General features: G+C 41.4%; 1 protein-coding gene across 7 annotated transcripts in view; it reads right to left on the bottom strand.

Annotated features, from left to right (window-relative positions):
• LOC308285913 (antigen WC1.1-like) overlaps positions 1–15,946 on the bottom strand; it is a 684,166-nt gene extending 668,220 nt beyond the window's left edge. For all 7 annotated transcript variants that reach the window (XM_080726813.1, XM_080726814.1, XM_080726816.1 and 4 more), the window contains exons 1-7: positions 15,673–15,946; positions 15,243–15,542; positions 14,793–15,091; positions 13,854–14,153; positions 8,552–8,863; positions 7,387–7,743; positions 5,491–5,796 (exon numbers count right to left, since the gene is read on the bottom strand). In XM_080726813.1, coding sequence (XP_080582939.1) covers positions 5,491–5,796; positions 7,387–7,743; positions 8,552–8,863; positions 13,854–14,153; positions 14,793–14,859 — 1,342 coding nt within the window. In that variant the 5' untranslated portion in view covers positions 14,860–15,091; positions 15,243–15,542; positions 15,673–15,946. The remainder of the gene's footprint in view (positions 1–5,490; positions 5,797–7,386; positions 7,744–8,551; positions 8,864–13,853; positions 14,154–14,792; positions 15,092–15,242; positions 15,543–15,672) is intronic.
• Between the last annotated feature and the right edge of the window lie 5,077 nt (positions 15,947–21,023).

Raw genomic sequence — 21,023 nt, 5'->3', positions numbered from 1 at the left:
ATAAAATGACCAAAAGTTTTTTTGAAAGTGAAATACCCCTTTAACGTAACACAGCTCTGGTGAAGAGGAGTCCTCCTTTACGTTAAGACATTGGTTCTCAAAGTGGGCTCCAGGGACCCCCATTCCCCAGGGGTCCTCGAGGGAGTTCCAGGGGTCCCCAGCTAAACGATAGTTAGGAACCAAATGGACCCTTAGTCTATGGAACCAAATGGACCCTACCGGTTCCATTTGTACACTCAGTACAAAGAGTTAAATTAACATTGATTTTACAATATAAATTGGGGTCCCAGAGATATAAGCCTAATGCATGTCAAACTGGGGGTCCTTGAAATTAAAATGGTTGGAAATCAGTGCCATAGGTGATGGTCTATAAAAGATATTCTCTTTTATGGGGGTCCCTCTCCCTGGTGTTTATTTTCAAATGGGGGTCCCTGGGGCTGGGCTAATAAGTGTCAATTTGGGGGGTCCTTAACATGAATAATTTTGAGAACCATGTTATGTTATGGTACTGATGAGCCCTTCAGTCAGCTGTAGAAAAAACTAAAAACAATACATTTCACTTCTCAAAAAACAAAAACAAAAAAACAATACATTTCACTTCTCAAAAATAAGCAATCTTTTGTTTCACTCGTATACCAAAACGCATTAAAAAATGATTCTCACTGTTCTTGGGTCAAATATCGATGTGCGATTAAAATGCAATTAATTGCGATTAATTAATTACAAAGCCTGTTATTAATTAGATTAAAATGTTTAATCGCATCCCAGCCCTAATTATATTATCATCTTATGGGCTATAACACAAATTACATATAAGGAATTGACACTTCTGATGATAGGAGACCTCTGAATTGCATTGTGCACCGGCCAGCACGCCTGTGTATTCCATTGTCAGTGTCGCTTGCTCTCTACCAAATAAAACTTAGTGGCATAGCAGGTGGCATAGCGGCTGATTTTATAATCCGAAATCCGCTTTCCTAAATCTGTGTTACCAATTTTAGGGAAATAGCAACAACACGCCCACGGACACACCTCCTTGCGCAAATAAAGGAGTCGGCATAATGGGTAGTGGGTATAGCGTGCCCAAAATATCATTTAGGGAAAGGCCAAGTTGCCTTAGCCCTTATCATCACCCTAAACCCACGATTAGCAGGTAGCGAATGAAATAGAATTAGGGGTTTTATGATACATTTTAAGAGCGATTCGATACACATCACGATAGATGATTGACGATACGATACATGGACGATATTGGTTCATTCATGGCGATACGATACGATTCGATTCAATGATTTAAAATCGATATAGTAACTATTTAGCAAAGAAATTAAATCTATGTGAAAGGTGTAGAGAGTGCAGGTTTTTAAGGGAACATGTATTATTATGGATACAAATAAGTAAACACTGTGATTATCTGCCAAATACATGGACATTGTATACTGACAAACATGTACCTTGACATTAACCCAGAGATTACACACATTTATGGATAGACCAGTGTAGCTATATGGAATGGAAAAGTAATTAAACCCCTCCTTTAAAACATTTCTTCTTAAAAATGTCAAATGCAATGCACAAGTAGGTAGTATCGATACAATCGATTCTTTGCACCTCCAATTCGATATGATACAAAATCAAATTATACGATTGTTTAGCTGTTTTCATTTCGATACACTTCGAATTTTTTTAAGTTAAAAACTATATTTCGATGCAGTTACTATATCGTTACACCCCTTCGTAGAATAGTGCCCAACGTGTTAACAAAACTGATTAGAATTGGAATGGCAGCTTTTTTTAAGCACAGCCCTGAAGTAAATGTGCGTTGCTATCGTCTGCCACTGATGAGTGATGTATGTGATGACGTGAGAAGAACTTCTTCTGCTGCCTCTTGATCCCGGCGGTTAAAGGAAACCATCTCAGTGTTCATCTCTCCTACACGCTGCCATCTGGAGGCCTGGAGGAACACAGCAGCACCAATGTTTATCTTACAGGATCACTAACCTTGCATGGTTTTCATTCTAAACCGAGCCGAGTGATCCAGTCTATTAAAAGATAAATAAAATAAATGCATTCCGGTTGTGTTGGTGCTGCATTGTTCTTGTTCCCATGCAATAATACGAATCAATCAGTTTAGTCACACTGAGAGTTAGCATAACAGATGGATATAGGCCAACCAAACTATAGAGGGTATGCGCGTGACATCACTGTTGCTGGAAGTTATGTGGGAACACGCCTACTGAGTGGCAAAAAACTCATTTCTGCCATTGACAGCCCATACATCCAAACAGTAAAGTCCTATCTGATTGTATTAAACAAAGTTAACTCACCAACATTGCGGCTGTACTGAAAGCTTGAATTATCCTCTTTCTATTTGCAAAGTTTTTGTTTCGTAAAAATCCACCATAGGTATGTTATGAGCTGACATTCTGTGCAGGTTTTTATTTTTCCAAGTGTCAGAGTTTGGAAGCACTCGTTTTCAACAACACAACATCCTGCTGCCTCCTGCATTATGTGCAAATTAGAAACAGGTGGTATGCAGGGCTGTTGAGTGATTTGCAACTAGCACTTCCAAACTCCAATGCTCCATGTTGCTCAATGTTTTGCCACTCAGTCTAGATTATGGGGGCGGGTCCCAGTGGATGTGCATACCCTCTATTGTTATATCCGCTGATAACTAGCTGAAAACCATCTGAAAACCATCTGAAAACTAGCTGAAAACCAGCTGAAAACTAGCTGAAAACCGGCTGAAAACCAGCTGAAAACCAGCTGAAAACTAGCTGAAAACCAGCTGAAAACCAGGAAAAGGAGTTGATCCCAGGCTACAGGCTTATACAATAACGTTTTTTTCAAGTTTAATAAATAAATCCTAACATGAGAAGATGTAAACATTTAACATAATGTAAAATGATTACATCTTTTCATTTCACTACACATTATATTTGGTTTAAAAAAAACAACACTAATATAAATTTGAACATAACAAATCATCATCACATTGACTTTGTCTCAATTCCAAATAATTCATATATATATATATATATATATATATATATATATATATATATATATATATATAGTAAATGTTTGCATTTATGCTTTGCTATATCACATTAAACACTGAAAGAGACACAATGAATGGCACTTTCTCTTGCCAGATGCTTCAAAGTTCACTGTTCATTTTACCATTTCTATCATTTGGATTGTTTGGAATTGAGACAAAGTCAATGTATGATGATGATTTGTTAAGTTCAAATTTGTATTAGTATTTCCCCAGGTCAAAATGTCCCGCGTGTAGCATGGGTGTAGTGCAAAAATATATTTTTTTTACATGTTAATCACTGAAGAATCTTTAAGGCCAGTGAGTTTCAGGTGGAAAATGTTTTAACTTCTACCATATGAAAATGTAAAACGGGTCAAAATGACCCGAACAGAACTAAAGGGTTAAAACGTGATAATGGCAACTGCTGTTTTCATACGGATGCATGTAAACGTTTTGGTGAAATCAAAGATGCATACGGTACCTTCCTATTGGCCCTGAGACGCTTGAGGACGATGACGACGATGATGACGATGAGGATGAAGAGCATGACCATAAGGAGCACTGTGAGTGTGGTGGTGCTGGATTTGGACGTCACGTTAGAGGCTGTTGGATCTGCAGGCTCAGGTTGCGATGTGTTGTGCGTCGGTAGATGGGCTGTTGAAAAGTAACAAGCAAAAGACTTAAGTGGCAAATTTATGTTTTTTTCTATAATCATAATCTCAATTCTTCAGCCTACATAAATTTGCCTGGCTCCAGCCCATAGACCCGCCCACTCTCTGAGCGGACTGGTTCTCTTGGTCTGGTCTTGTCATACGACGCTAAAGTTTCTCTGGTTTAGGCAAAACTAAGCCAATGAGAGTCGGAGCCTCGGAGGAGGGGGTGGGTCTAACTTTTGAAAATCAACAGAAACAGTGGAGGGAGGGAGAGCTCAGCCAAAGCTCTTAATTGCTCCCTTTGAACTTCAAAGGGGGGTTGTGCACACCTCGTTAGCATCAAAGACAACGACCGGTTTGAAGCCTGTCATAGAGGGGAGGGGGAGGGGGGAATGTTTTTGTGTACACACAAGTCAAACACAACCCCTCCCACCAGATCTCTTGTGATTGGGAATTTCAAATCCCCTCTCCTTTGAAATCTCTTGTCAATGGGACAATGTCAGACTCGGGGACTGCCCCATAGGTCGAACTCCCGTTCGCAGGTTACTGAGGTTAGGGTTAGGGTGAGGGTTAGGTTTTAGTGGTCAATCCAAAGGGTGTTCGACCTAATGCCATGTTACCGTCAGACTCAAGCTCAGCTCAGAGTCTGAAATCAGGCTATAAATAAATATGCAAAGTCACTTAAGTTGTCAAATGAAAAGTACAATATTTGCCATTTGAGTTGTGGTGGAGTTAAAGTATAAAGTAATGAAAATAGAACATAATACACAATTAAATGAAAGTACAGTACTTGAGTAAACGTGCTTAGTTACTTAACACCACACTTGAATATTTGAATATTTAATGTTATGATATCGTCGTTGTCAGATGAAAACCTTGTATGTCCAAAGCCGATCTGCTGTTTTCACTACTTTTGTGAGACGGCCTTGTATGATGAAGCACGGCCGCTTAACTTTGCGAAAGAACGTACAAATTTGAAACTTGGAGATACAACATTTCTGCCCGACAGTGACGATATACTACATTTAATAAATACCCTTTGTTTTGCGGTTTTCAATCATTCTTCTTTGTAAATCTCTATGGGAAAAATGAATGACTGGTTTCTTTGTGACACCAGCAAAACACGCCCACTGCTATGCCCCATTCTGAGCAAAATCTACACTACAAACTCACAGAGTCTTGTGTTGTTGTAGATTGTCTGTTTACTGAAGATGGTGAGGAGAAAGGGGAGGGGGGCAAATAAGACACCTGGGGAACTCCAGTCAACTAAGATTTGCAGGTCGAATTATTTAGAACCCAACTGTGGTCGGTATGTTAGTAGGTATGTGGGCAGATTGATTGCTTGATTGCTTGATTGATTGATTGATTGATAAAGTAAGTTTCATGTAATTGTTAAACACTTTGTTACCTGAACAGATCACCTCCAGTCTCTTAGTGGAAGTAACAGACTGCTTTGTTCCACACTCCCTCACTGAAGACTCAGATCCAACACAGAATGCATGAACCGACCATACAGGCTCATGTGCAAAATCTGAGGTCCTTTCTGTTGAAACAGCTGAGCCGCAGTCCAGCTGTCGACACACTACAGATGATGACATCTGGTTCCAATGAGTGCCATCCACTGGTCTCCACTCTCCCTGATAGCGCATCTCCAGTCTACCAGTACAGTGACTGGTTCCTCCCACCAACCTGACATCATCCGGCTCTGTAAAGAGAAAATAGAATTAGCAGGGAAAATGTAATAATTCTTTCATTATAAAATAATAATCCAAACCTAAAGAGTGCTTTGTCTTTTACCTGAGCAGGTGAGTCCAACAGTCTTGTCAGGTGAGCAGGTGTTTCTAGTTGAGCCTGAGGTTCCACAGTCCATGAGAACAGACTCACTGCCTTCACAATGGAACTCTTTGGGCCACATCGGAGCCTCCGCCTCTCCATAGAGCGCCCCCTGGAGGACTGACGGAGCCCCACAGCCAAGCTCCCTACAGAGCACCTCTGCATCCTGCTGGTCAAAGTCGTCTTCACACACTGAGACCCACAACTTATTAGACTTCAGCTCCACTCTGCCTGAACACGAACCAGTCCCATTCACCAACCTCACTGACTCTGGAGAGAGAGAGAGAGAGAGAGAGAGAGAGAGAGAGAGAGAGAGAGAGAGAGCATGTAAGGGCATTAGTAGGTCATACAAATTGCAAAAAGTGATGATTAACAAGCTCAATGTTATGCAAATCCCCTGAAAATCTACAGTCTTGCCAATGGCCGGGTTTCCTAAAGCGATTTTAGCCCATCATAAGCCCATCGTAGCTCACGCATGGTCGTAGAGATCAAGCCCCGATCGTCATGTTCCCGTGTTCATAGGGGTTCACGCAGAGCGACTTATTTAGCCCCCTACAACTACACCATCATTCAGATTTCACAAAGTGCTTAATAAAGTCTAAATACGCTACGGCTTTCTATAATTACCCATATCCTCCGTGTTCTTTAACCCTTAAGTGCTGTTCGGGTCATTTTGACCCGTTTTACATTTTCATTTGAAAAATAAAGGTAGAAGTTAAAAATGTTTCCACCTGAAACTCACTGGCCTTAAAGATTCTTCTGAGATGAACATGTAAAAAATATATTTTTGCACTACACCCATGCTACACCCCCCTCATATTTTTTGAACCTTAAGTGCTGTTCGGGTCATTTTGACCCGGAAGCACAGAAATACACAGTATTATGCCAAAACACAGACACACAGTCACCCCCACTTCTAACACCCCCCTTCCGAAGCCCTATTCCGAACCCTCCCCCCCTTCCTATAAGCATGAGCAATATTGCCCAGTATTAAATGAAGTCTTTTTTTTACATGGATTTCAGCTAAATCAGTAAAAACGCCTAGCTCTTTCAGTGTTTAATGTGATATAGCAAAGCAGAAATGCAAACATTTACCAAATATATCATATGAATTGTTTGGTATTGAGTCAAAGTCAATGTATCATGATGATTTGTTAAGTTAAAATGTATATTAGTGTTGTTTTTTTTAAACCAAATATCCACCGGGTCAAAATGACCCGAACAGAACGAAGGTGTAGTGAATCTGAACAGAACTTAAGGGTTAATAAGAAGCCTTTTTATCCGATCACTGTCTGTTTATCTCAATGGGGTTGATGCGCATGGGGAACGCCAGGAAATACATGGGAAAACAGAACGCGATCGGATAAAAAGGCTTCTTATTAAAGAACACGGAGGATAGGGGTAATTATAGAATGCCGTACCGTATTTAGACAGGAGTGAGACTTTATTAAGCACTTTGTGAAATCTGAATGATGGTGTAGTTGTAGGGGGTTAAATAAGTCACTCTGCCCAAACCCATGTAAACACGGGAACATGGCGGTCGGGGCTTGATCTCTACGACCATGCGTGAGCTACAATGGGCTAAAAATCACTTTGGGAAACTCGGCCAATGGCAGGACGTGTGACATTTTGAAATGGCACCATTTCAACACTTCAGGCTTTCCTGTACTTTTCCCGCATTTTTCACTGTTTAGCCTTGCTAATTCTTCTCTTTTGTTACTAAAAACTAATCTTTTCATTGTAAAAAAACTAACAAACAAACAAACAAACAAACAAACAAAGAAATCCCACTGTCTTGCTGACGGCATGACGTGTAAAGGTCTCAAATGCACTTCTGATAGATATCCCATTGTTTGTTACCTGAACAGGTCACCTTCAGTCTGTCAGTGGAAGTAACAGACTTCTTTGCTCCACACTCCGTCGGTGAAGACTCGTCACATTGGGATGTAGTCCACCACACAGGTTGAAGACCTGTATCCCTAGGACTTTGGGATGTGGTCCGCCACGCAGGTTGAGGCGTATCCCTGGAACTAGAAGTCCTCTCTGTTGACAGAGCGGAGCCACAGTCCATCTGTCTACACACTACAGAGGATGAGCTGTGGCTCCAGTAAGACAGACCGTCTGCTGGTCTCCACTCTCCCTGGTGTTTCAGCATCAGTGTTCCAGTACAGCCACCGTTTACCCCCCTCTCTGTGTCCATCCTGACATCACTAGACCCTGCGAACAATCAAACAAAACAAGCAGTATGATTAATATTACTCGCTTTTGAACATAATTGCGACCTTGGGTCGCTACTTATATGAAAACCTCCGGCTCACGTCTGTCTGTTTGTCTGTTTATCCGTCTGTCACTCTTATGACATCTCAATGACACCTCATCCCAGCTTGGCAGAAGAATACAGCCGACTTGTTCTGACATCACCTCATCCCAATTCAGCAGAATACAGCTGACTTCTCACCAGATTCGAATGTTATCATCAGATACCATCGGAGATTATCACGTCTTATCAGCCGATATTATCCAGCTAGTAGGGCCATGCTCTGCCGACTGAAGCGCCTATCAGCCGAGTGTATACTCTACAGACAAAAACAAATCCCTAGTGGGATTTTCCAGCCACCCAGTGCTACCGCTAACGCCACACTATCCACGACGGAGGCGCGCCGGCTCAGGCATCGCTGAGTCCTGCTCAGCGATGCCTGACTAGCACATGAGCGACTAGCACACAAGCCGACTCAGCACTGTTACAGAGTTATGTGCCGTTATGGACAGAATAGTAAATATTGACCATGGGACTGCTCCTGTATCTGAATGCGATAACACAAAAAACAGGCGGTTTGGCCAGCCGCTCGGTAGCATTGTAAGTAGAGTAACGTGGCTACTATAACGTGGATTTGGATCAATGAAAGCATCAAAGACAACTACCTGTTTGATGCCTGCCATTGATTCCTGTCATAGAGGGGAGGGGGGAATGTTTTTGTGTATACACAATCTTGCATATTTTTCCTTTAAAGAAATTGTTTGTTACCTGAACATATCACCTCATGTTTCTTAGGGGAAGCAAAAGGATTTGGATGGCGGTCGTCAGAGCTTCCACACCACCTCAGTGAAGACTCAGATCCGACACAGGAGGATCTGATCAACCACACGGGGTGATTTGTAGAAACAAAGGTCGTCTGTGTTGAAACAACAGTGCCACAGTCAAGCTGTCTACACAGTACAGACGCTGACTTCTGGTTCCAACTCGGATAATTAGCTGGTCTCCACTGTCTCTCGTGATTCACCTCCAATATACCAGTACAGTGACTGATTCCTCCCACCAACCTGAAACCATCATGTGCTGTAAAGAGACAACAGAGATTTGTTAACTATAAAATGTTGTGTTTTAATGAAAACATCACACTTTAGACAGACAGACAGACAGTCAATTTTGAGATATTATGATTACAATTATGATTATTATTATTATTATTAGTAGTAGTAGTAGTAGTAGCTGTAGTTGTAGTAGTAGTAGTAGTAGCAGCAGCAGCAGCAGCAGCAGCAGCAGCAGCAGCAGCAGTAGCAGCAGTAGTAGCTGTAGTAGTAGTAGTAGTAGTAGTAGTAGCTGTAGTAGTAGTAGTAGTAGTAATAATAATAATAATAATAATAATAATAAAACTTTATTTGTATAGCACCTTTCATGACATGAAATGCAGCTCAAAGTGCTTTACAGAGCATAAAATGAAGCACACGTGCTTAACAGAGAAAAAGTAAAATAGAAATAAAAAATACATAAAAAAGAGATAAGTAAAATGATTACAATAAAGCAAGAAAAAATAAAAGCATAGAACATTGAAGAACAATTTCAGAGCCGTGCGGACGTCAATAGCAGCATAGGGATTAAAAAATTTAGCTAAAAGCAAGAGTAAAGAAATAGGTCTTGAGCTGTGCTTTAAAGCTATCCACCGAGGCTGCCTGTCTTAGGTGTAGTGGTAGTTTATTCCAAGCTGTCGGTCCATAGAAGCAGAAAGCTGCTTCACCATATTTTTTATATGTCATTGTTGGCACCTCAAGTAGGTCTGCACTAGAGGACCTGAGTGGGCGGGTTGGAACATATCTATGCAGGCAGTTATAGAGGTACGAAGGTGCCAGACCATTTAGAGCTTTATAAACAAGTAAAAGAACTTTAAAATCAATCCTAAAAACAACCGGGAGCCAGTGTAGCGACGCTAAAACTGGAGTAATATGTTCTCTTATCTTAGTTTTTGTTAAAACTCTGGCTGCTGCATTTTGAACAAGTTGTAATCTGTCAGTTGTTTTCTTTGGCAGACCAGAGAGAAGTGCGTTGCAGTAATCAAGCCGAGAGAAAACAAAAGCGTGGATCAGCGTTTTTGCATCGTTCAGCGACAGATAGGCTCTAATTCGCGCAATATTTCTAAGGTGAAAGAAGGCAATCTTCGTGACATGATTAATGTGTGTATTAAAATTTAATTCAGCATCAATGATCACCCCCAGGTTCTTAACAGAGGTGTTATTTTCTTTAGCCAGGTTACCAAGTCTATTTATTATTGATTCTCTCTGGGCAGTAGAACCTATTATGAGAACTTCTGTCTTGTCCTCATTTAGCTTGAGAAAGTTCTCACTCATCCAGCATTTTATGCTGGACACGCACGTCAGCAATGGGTCTAGAGCACAGGGGTCGTCCGTAGCCACCGAAAGGTACAACTGGGTGTCATCAGCATAGAAATGGAAATTCACACCGTGAGCGGAAATAAGTTCTCCCAGCGGCAGTATATAGAGGGAGAATAATAAAGGACCAAGAATCGAGCCCTGTGGAATACCAGAGCAGATGTTGTGTTTGTTTGACTCGAAGTCAGCTAGATTAACAGAGTAGCTTCTGCCTGTCAGATAAGAGCAAAACCAGGACAGAGCTGTACCTGACAGTCCTACCCAGTGTTCGAGACGTTGTATTAGAATTGTATGGTCAATTGTGTCAAAAGCCGCCGATTGGTCCAGCAGTAGGAGAACGGACACATCTTTGTTATCAGCAGCCACCCTAAGATCATTAATAACTTTTAAAAGTGCAGTTTCTGTGCTGTGTCCTTTCCTGAAGCCGGATTGGAATTTGTTGTGCACCTTATTGTTCTGCAGAAACACATCCAATTGATGAAAGATAATTTTTTCTAGGACCTTGCCCAGAAAAGGCAAATTAGAGATGGGTCGATAATTATCCAGCACGGACGGGTCAAGGTTGGGTTTTTTGAGTAAGGGTTTAACTACAGCCGTTTTCAGTGAGTCTGGAAAGACACCTGATTGTATAGAGCTGTTTACTATTTTTAGGATATCTTCAATAACACAGTCTACAACCTCTTTAAGAAACGGCGTGGGTATTGCATCCAGCGAGCAAGAAGACGATGTCATTTGCGATATGGTTTTACGAAGTTCCTCTTCATCAATTGCACAAAATGATACTAGGCTCCCCCTAGATTTATCGATGCTTTTACACATGGCACCATTAACCGCATTTGCATTTGTGACAGTATTATTCGTAATACCGGCTCGAATGTTAACAATTTTGTTGTCAAAGAAGGATGCAAACTCATTACACTTTGCTTTAGAGGCAGGGAGTGACTGCTTGTAGGACTGGGGGGGGTTTAAAAGGCGTTCAATGGTAGAGAATAAGACCCTAGCATTGTTCTTATTCTCATTAATAATTCCGGAAAAATAGGCCTGCCTAGCCAGACGCATGGTTTTATTATAGGTGGCTGTTGACGCCTTAAATATCTGTAGGTGGATAGTTAATTTATTTTTTCTCCAAGCTCGCTCTGCTCTGCGGCATTGTTTTTTGAGTGAACGTATATGATCGTTTATCCAGGGTGTTACTTTGGAATTATATTTCTTTTTAGTTTTCATAGGAGCCACTATATCCAGAGCTGACTCCAATTTAAGATTAAAACGTTGAACCATATCATTTACTGAGGGAATATCAGGAAGGCGGGGTGCACACGCAAGAAGGCTGGCAAACTCTTCTGCTGCCGAGGAACCGAAAAATCTCTTTTTTATAGTATATTCTCTATTGTTTTTTTCTAGATCAGAGACAGTCATATTAAAACACAGTAAATAGTGGTCTGATAAATCAGGCTTAGCGATAATCCTGTCCATAGAAATATTTAGCCCTTTAGAGATCACAAGATCAAGGGTGTGGCCTTGATTGTGGGTTGGCCCGGTAACATGCTGATCAAAATCAAGGGAATGCAGTAACTGTAAGAAACTCATAGCTGTAAGATCAGTAACAGTGTCCACATGCAAGTTAGTATCACCAGCAATAAGGGTTCTCTCATAGTCCGTGGAACAGATAGATAGAAGTTCAGATATTTCTGTAAGAAATAAGGCTTTGCTACATTTTGGTGGGCGATATATCGTAATCATTAGAACAGAGGATTGACTCTCAAGTAAGTTAGCTTGATATTCAAAGGATGAAAAACTTCCAAAGGACAGGCACTTGAATTTAAAAATGTCAGAGAAAATGTATGCCAAGCCTCCGCCTCTTTTACCTTCGCGCACTGATTGAATAAAGTGATAGTTTGGTGGGCAGGCGACGCCAAGTGCAAAAGCTCCATCGTTGCCCAGCCATGTCTCTGTTAAAAAGATTATATCTAATTTCTCTTCACAGATTATATCATTTACAGAGGAGGACTTGTTTAAAAGTGACCTGATGTTAAAAAGTGCCAGGTTTATTTTATGACATTTTACTGTACTATAGCCCCTACAGGGAATGTAAGTTAAGTTAGCTAAATTAGCAGAGCCACTGCTTATCCTGGACTCTCTATTTGAAATTACAGTAGAAATGTTGTGAGCCTGCTTAATAAAAGCGCTTGAAGGAGCATCGGGTCCAGATACGTTAGTTGCTGGGTATAATGGACCCAGCTGACATCAACGGCTAAACGTATTGTCCAGCTGGGAGGCCTGGGTCTTCTGTCGTTGTGGTCGTGGAGGGATGGGTGGGGGCGAAAGCACCCAGGCCACAGATTTCTGGGGCACGGCCGGGGCAATTTCAGGCGTTTTCAGGGATGGTGGTTGTGGTGCCGGGCGTTTGTCCTGTGGTGGTTGTGCCGCCGGGCCATTGACCGTGTGTCTGGCCGGGGTCATTTTTAACGCAGTGTTAATGAGTTCATTCATTCCATTCGTGAATTCTAGGAGAGGCATTGGAGATAGGGAGAAAGAGGAGGATTGGGGTGATGGGGCGGTTGTACCCGCCCCCTCCTCTTCCTCTGTCAACTCTCCGTTGTCAGTTGCCAGTTCACTTTGCTCACTGTTCGGGCCAGCCACGGCTGAAGCAGGGAATCCACAAAACTCTTCTTCATTACTGTCCTCTTCGAACATTTCCCTGAGTGACTCCAACTCTGCATTCATTCGTCTACTCCACTCTTCAGCGGAGATGTTGTCCATATTCAGTTCCTCGTCAGGGAGGGCAGGGACAACAACGGTAGCTCCTCCGTTCACCAAGGCCGTTCCCCCCTCGGCCGAGGGGGGCAGTTCAGTAACCATACTGTCATGCTCGTCAGGGAGGGCAGGGACAACGGAAGCTCCTCCGTTCACCATAGTCAGTTCCTCGTCAGGGAGGGCAGGGACCAAGGCCGTTCCCCCCTCGGCCGAGGGGGGCAGTTCAGTAACCATAACACTATCTCTTGTTATGGATTCTTCGTGGGTTGCAGATAAGAGTTGTTCATCACAATCTGTTGTTTTGGATTGCTGTGTTCTGGCCAAGGCCAGAGCATGGAGAACATTCTGCAAAAATATCTTTGCTCCTAGCTTATTTAGTTGCCGTTCATCAGCAAATAGGTGTCTTCTGTCGAAGAAAAAACTGAAGTTGTCAATAAAATGCACATTTTTGTCGGTGCATGCAGCTAAAAGCCATTTGCTCAGAGAGAACAGTCTGCTGAAATTCTCGTCTGTGCCTCTCATAGGCGGTAGGGGACCGCTGATCCAGAGCTCTATGTCACTGTTCAGGAAGCTCAATGTGTTGAATAGAGCCCTGAAATTCTCCTTTAAGATTTCTGACTGTTTTTCTTCTGTGTCATATGTGCCAGTATGTAGAATCAGGGTTTTCACCGTTTGGTGTTTGTTGACAAGATCCAGAATTCTGTCTTTCATGTCAGAGACTGTGTCTTTGGGAAAACACATAACTTTTGCCTTCTTCTTTCTTATGCTTTTGACACCTTTTAAAGCAGCATCGCCCACAATCAAAATGTCAGGATCAATCACTGAGGTGGTTCTTACCCTGCTAGTAGTAGTAGTAGTAGTAGTAGAGATATATTATAGATTACTATCATTGTGGAAGACATTTTTACCTGTACAGGTCAACTCCCGTCTGGAGGACGAAGTAACTGACTCAACTGGACCACACTTCTTCACCGAGGACTCAGATCCACCACAGGGAGACGTAATCTTCCATACGGGTTGAGCTGTAGACTCAGTCGATTTTGTCGAAACAGCAGGGCCACATTCCAGCTGTCTACACACTACAGATAATGACTTCCTGTCCCAGTAAGACGAACCATCCACTGGTTTCCACTCTCTCTGATGCTTCATCTCCAGTGTACCGGTACAGTGCTGATCACTGGTTACTCCCACCAACCTGACATCAGACTCTGTCCAGAGACAACAGAACAAGCGTTACAATCAACATTCTGTCATTGTAAAATAATAATCAACAATGATATGTACGTGTATAGAGCGTATAGAGAATACACCTGTAGTTATCCACTAAGATGATACATTCATAGCCAATTTGATTGCATATTGAACTTTACACACAACAGATAAAATCCCATAAAGACACAAAGGTAAAGATGAATAATGTAGCATTAAATGAACTTTGAAGTATTGAGATGCATAAAACACATAAATGCACACAAATGAAGTTGAAAAACATTTCTGAACATAATGCTCCAGTACCTTCTGTGGGCTCACTGGTTCAGAAGTGTCCCAGTGGCTGTTTTTAATAGATAAACTAGAAATACTGTTCTTACGAAACAGTGTGGACTCGCATGTAACACCATGTATGGGCTCAAAGATCTACCCTTTGGCTGCACCTCATTGGCTAAGGGCCTTTGTACTGTCGAGGAGAACCTCACTAAATTGACATAATAGGTTATGTAATTTTTGAGGAGAACTTGACTGATAAATTATGTAATTTTTGAGGAGAACTTGATAGATAAATAATGACGATAACATAGTGTTCTCGCTTTCAGCGATACCACGATTACTGTCATTATTTGCTACGGTACCTGAGGCTGAACAGACCACTTGCACTCTGTCATCGCTGAGACTAGACACCATTGTTGTACACTCCATCAGAGAAGACTCTGAACCAACACAGGAAATAGATGAGATCGTCCACACAGTTTGAAGATGACCAGAACGCCTTGCTGTTGAAACAGCAGAGTCACAATCCAGCTGTCGGCAAACCACAGATGATATCTTCTGGTCCGAGAACGTCGCTGGTCTCCACACTCCCTGGTGTTTCACCTCCAGTATATTCCAGTACAGTTATTTTTCCCTTCGACCAACCTGATATTTTCGGATACTTTAAAGAGACAAGATAGTAAGCAGTGAAAAGTGACTGTTTGACTAAGTTGCTCAAGTAAAAGACAAACTCTACTTGCTTTTGTATTGTTATTCTATAATTTTTATTATTACACTATCATAGGCAATACTACAAAAGTGTAGTTTGTTACCTGAGCAGGTGAGTCCAACAGTCTTGTCAGGTGAGCAGGTGTTTCTAGTTGAGTTTGAGGTACCACAGTCCAGGAGAACAGACTCGTTGCCTTTACACTGGAACTCTTTAGTCGACATTGGAGCCTCCATTTCTCCATAGAGCTGGACGACTGAAGGAGCCCCACAACCAAGCTCCCTACAGGCCACCTCTGCATCCTGCTGGTCAAAGTCACCTTCACACACCGAGACCCAGGACTGATCAGACTTCACCTCCACTCTGCCTGAACACAAACCAGTCCCATTCACCAACCTCACTGACTCTGGAGAGAGAGAGAGAGAGAGAGAGAGAGAGAGAGAGAGAGAGAGAGAGAGAGAGAGTTACATTACCCCTATACGATATCTCTACATTACAGACAGTTTACTGCCATCGTTGAAGTCATTGTTTGTTACCTGAACAGGTCACGACCACGCCGTAACTGTAACTGTTTGACCTCCATGCTCCACACTCCCCCAGTGAAGATTCAGATCCATCACAGGATGATATACTATCCCATACATCTGGATTATCTGACGACGATGAACTGCGTGTAGAAACTGTTGAAACGGCAGATCCACAGTCCAGTTGTCTACACACTACAGATGATATCTTCATGTTCCAGCGATTCTGCCCAGCTGGTCTCCACATTCCCCGGTGTTTCACCTCCACTACACCAGTACAGTTGCTGATTCCTCCCACCAACCTGACATCATTAGACTCTGCACAGAGACAAAACAAATATTAATCATCCAAATGTGTAGTTGTTTGTCTTTCACATGAGAAAAGGATGAGCATGTCCAACTGGGCACAGGGCTTTAGTGTTGAAAAGTCTTATTTTGTTTTAAAGGAAAAGTTTGGTGCAGAAGTCAGATAGCTCCTAAAGGAGAGAATCTTTCTCTTTTAGGAGCTTGTTGCAGTGTACAGTGTACAGTAGGAAGTGTGGTATATATTTTTAGTCTTTAGCAGTAGAGAGAAAAAGAAAAAAAAACATGTGATTTAAAATCATTCGGTGAAGTAGCCTCTGATATGTAGTTGTGTCCAGGGTTGTTAAATAACGGATTACATGTAATGGGATTGCGTTATCAGATTACAAAAAACAAACAAAAAAAAAACAGGTAACTTGTAAAGCCTCAGGTTACATATTAAAATGTGGAATCTGGATTACAGTAACGGATCTGAATAATGGGGGTTACACTGGATTACATTCTCCCCTTGCCCTCATCAATTTTACAAATTAGTTATAACGCCAAACAATAAAATAATCAAGTTGAATCAGCGTAAAATACTGCCACTTCGCTCAAGTACAATTCTGTTGTCCATTTCATAGGCTCAATAATCTTAGTTATCAATGGTAAAACTTGTTTTATTTAATTAAAGAGCGTTTTGCTAAAAAGTTATCCAAAAGTAACTGAAAGTAAGTAGTTACTTTTTAAATTGTGATAATCAGATTACGTTACTGACTACATTTTCTTTGCAAGTAACTTGTAACTGTAGGGGATTCCTTTTTAAACGTAACCCTTACAACCCTGGTGGTGTCTATTAGTATGAGAAACGGCACTTCATAAAATGGCTACAATCAGCTATGATGAAAATGAACTTTTCAATGGTTTGACCTACAGTTATGAATAGCACTTTTCTGTGACTGTTTGGATTGAGGAATCCATAATTGATGTTAATTTAATGATTTAACCTGTTTTCAAACTTCTAATCCTAGATGGCTGCCGACCATCAGCTCTGAAAGGTATTTTTTTTTAGATTGTCATAAAACCTTCATATTAGGTTCTACTACAAGCTCAAGCTAAAGAAAGCTACAGCAAAAATAATTAGAGGTCAAAAAGGACATATTTTGTCTTATACAGTGACCGCTACACTTCATCAGAATCTGTTGATTCTCTACACTGGCTCCACTCATCATCATCATCAGTACTACTGTCATCTGAAGAGTCGCAAGGTGGGAGCTGCTAGAGCAAGGGTGGGAAAGGGTGTGATGCACTGGTCGGCACTTCCAATTAACAAGCTCTCAACCATTACCAAGGGGTAAGGGATGCTCTAGCAAGTTATAATGGAGCTGGCAAAATTTAAGGTAGTCCTTTCAAGATGAAGATTCAGTTGAGTCATCATCAGGAGGAAGGCAGAGTGTGAATGGTTTCTTATATGTGGCACTTTGAAGCTCTGACTTCCCCACAGGTAATAACTGCACTCTCACCATAGATGACAAAGAGCACACATGACTTAATGTCTCCTCTGACATCTTCTAACTATTGCCTCAGGATCAGACATGATCTTCGCCAACACTTTCTTAGTAGGGGAGCTCTCTCATGGACTGGCTAAAATTCCATGGCATATGACAACCATGACTATGGGAGGTACTGTAACTCCAAATTCTCACTCATGAGCTCTCTTTCCTCCTTCCGTACCCATAGGACCATGACGTGCGGTCACTGCCAGTGATTACATTGGACATACACGTCTGTGTCCTCGCAATCTAGTGCAACTGTCCCAGTGTAGTTCCCATTCCTCAGCTTAGCATACTGTAAGTAGAGCGCATCATTGAATCTGCCCCTGGATGCTTGAAGACAGTCATAGTCCCTGCATGCCATGCCAGTTGTCGGGTCATTTGATATTTCTCTCTCACACTATACCATGTCACCCTGCAACCGACCCGATCATGCTCATAAGCCTTGATGCTGAAGAGTAGGTCAGCTTCAACATCAGCATGGCGTGAGAACAGATTTCATCCAGATAGTCGCTCCAGGGGTACTCTGAGCCATCCCTCTTCCTAGCCTCACAGTCCTCAAATGTGGGGATTGCTAGCCTCCTGACCAGCCCCATGTCCACAAGTGTGATCTGGTCTTTTGGTTCCTCTGTAATAGGGTCTAGGTTGAACAACTCTAACAACTTGTTCTTAACAGTCTTGCACATTGGCCCAGATGGAGAGATCAAGGCTGTCGGTCCACCAGGGCCAACAGCCTCGATCTCTCCATCTGGGCCGCGTTCATAATTGCTCCAGGCGGTGTACAGATCATTTCAGCTAACAGCGAGAAGGAATGTTTCAACCTGAGTTTGGCCATCTAAAAGTGCAGTCTTAAGGTCATGCACTACCTCTGGTGAAAGGGCTACCATACTAAGACAGTGTTAGAAGGTGATGTCAAGCTTGTAGATCGGCCATTTTAAAAAGATCATTTTATACGTTTTGAAATAGGACCATTCTGTTGCATAATGAGTACTTTTACTTGGTACTTTGAGTATTTTCTTGCAGATGCTTTTGTACTTTTACTCAACAACATTTTGAATATGGGACGAATAATGTCATTCATATAAGATCAATTAGCCTTTTGCAAAACCCCTCCCCCTACTGTGATGACTGGACCACAGTGTAGCAAAACCCCTCCCCCTACTGTGATGACTGGACCACAGCGTAGCAAAACATTTTCCCCGGCAAGTTGGCCCCTCCTCCCATTGGAAACCATGTTATTTAGCATTATTTCAGATGATGATTAGGGATATTAATATCAGGAACATTTATATTACAGTAACGCCATGGTGAAACGCTGCTGCTGGGGGACCTGCATCAGTGATTTTAGTGATTTTAGGTACCCAGAGGGCATTTATTATTTCTTTTCGGAAGCCAAAATCTGTCTTGGACTGCAGGCTGTGGATTAAGTTGTGTCCATCTGTCTGAACACACAAACAGCAAACTTTCCGGGTAGCATTTCATGCCAGAGATGTCAAATGTTTTAAAGATATATACTGTAAGCAATCGGCATGGTAAGGAACATGTAGCCTACATTTGAAGCAGTTTATACTTTTGTTAGCTGTTGCGTAATTGTAAGTTGGTCTCATTTGTAGGCTAAGTACTATGTTTGAAACTCAACATTCCATCCCGCATCAAATAAATGAATAGAGATCAACCAACATGTTGAAAAGAAATAAATAAACTCACCGCAGTTGAACTCGTCACTGTTGTCCCCACAGTCGTTGACACTGTCACATTTCTTGGACATGGGGAGGCACACGTGGTTGTGACATCGGAATGGCCTGGTGGCCGGACACTGGAACGTTGCTGTGGGGGGGAGAGAGAGAGAGAGAGAGATTAGTCAGGGGTTAGGGTCCTTTATTATTTCTGATTTATATTAATGATTTAGCCGTGATTTGTAAAACGTTTCTTCCTATTTTATTTGCCGATGATACTAATCTCATTGCCTCAAACAGTGATTTAAATACTTTAGTTAAAAATGTCAACGATGAACTGATGGAAGTTTTTAATGGTTTCAATTGAACAAGCTTACTCTCAATATACAAAAGCTCAACTTCATGATTTTTAGCAATATAAACAAAATATTCCCCAAAAGAAAGAGCTAGAATTGTAATCAATGGATCATAAATATCCTAGGTTCCATATACTAAATGCTTGGGTGTCATTATTGATGATCATGTAAACTGGAAACAGCTGATTGATACTGTATGCATGAAGTCTATTATGAAGATGCTTGGTATATTGAGAAAAGTCTGTCCACTCTTTCTTCCTTCATCTTATTTAACACTTTATTAGGCCTATAGCTTAATTACCCCTCATATTAGTTACTGTAATATTGTTTGGGCTGCAACCAGTGTTGGGTAGCGTTACTTTTTTGGAAATATATACTGATTACTTATTACCTTCATTTTAAAGTAATATTTTTCATTACATATTACTGTCTGCACTAGAGTAATATCTAATACTATATATATATAGTATATATACTATATATATATAGTATGGTATATTACTTATTACTTTAACGTTACTTTTACCAAAATGTTTAAATTGAACAATTACATATTTTGTTTTACAAATTGGCCTATCAATAAATAATGTCATTATATTGCAGCCTATAGGCCTATTGTAGTGTACAGTAATACTATATAGGCCAATTGTTTCAATTATTAAATGTAGTGTGTTTATTTATCTGACTTAAAAGATTAAACAAATTCCATCTTGTGGAAAATGTACTATTTCTTAATATGTTGGACAAAAGCACATTTTACATCAAGCTCCCCAGATGTCCAGTATCCCTATACATTGACACCCAGTTGCTATACACAACGAAAATGATCGGATTTATCAGATTTGACAATAATTCCATATCAGGAGATGCTTTGTGTGACACTGCTGCGTGCTGCTGGGGTGTTCTGTGTTTCTGACGTTACTTTATGGGAGTGATAGCTCTTGTTTTGGGCATGTTTTATCTGACAGCCCGTGCGTCGGAGAAAACATCTACCAACACAGCGCTACAATTCATGGGAGGGAGATATAAACCAGGCATTTGATAGTTCTCAGTAATGCATACATTTTAGCGTGTGTTTTCTCTTCAGTTGTTTAAATGTTGTGGAATTTAGTAGCTTACTAGGCTAATAATCATTCTAAACACCTGGGCGCGCTGACTCGCTGTGCGCAATGTTTTCCAGGCACTCCAATCCACGCGACAGTGCGTGGCTCAGGCATGTACACACATAGACATCAAAGGGGGCTTGAGCCCCTGCCTTTTTATCCGTCTGTAAAAAGTGCCCTCTTCAGACCATGAATGCATTTCTTTACTATGGTATAATAAATGCAAATGCCCTCTTTCCATACCATAACTGAAGGCTGCATTCAAGAGAATAGGCTCTATGCACAAGCCATTTTGGCTAGAAGTTGGATGGTCTTCTCACTTCCTTCAGTGTTACCAATAATACTAATGAAGGCTCTGTTCCATTCTGCTCAAACAGAGTCAGGGTGCTGATA

Source organism: Nannobrachium achirus, assembly GCF_963921795.1.
Source record: "Nannobrachium achirus genome assembly, chromosome: 5".
Lineage (NCBI taxonomy): Eukaryota > Metazoa > Chordata > Actinopteri > Myctophiformes > Myctophidae > Nannobrachium > Nannobrachium achirus.
Note: the sequence above shows the minus strand (reverse complement) of the source record. Positions and strands in the feature narration are given on the sequence as shown.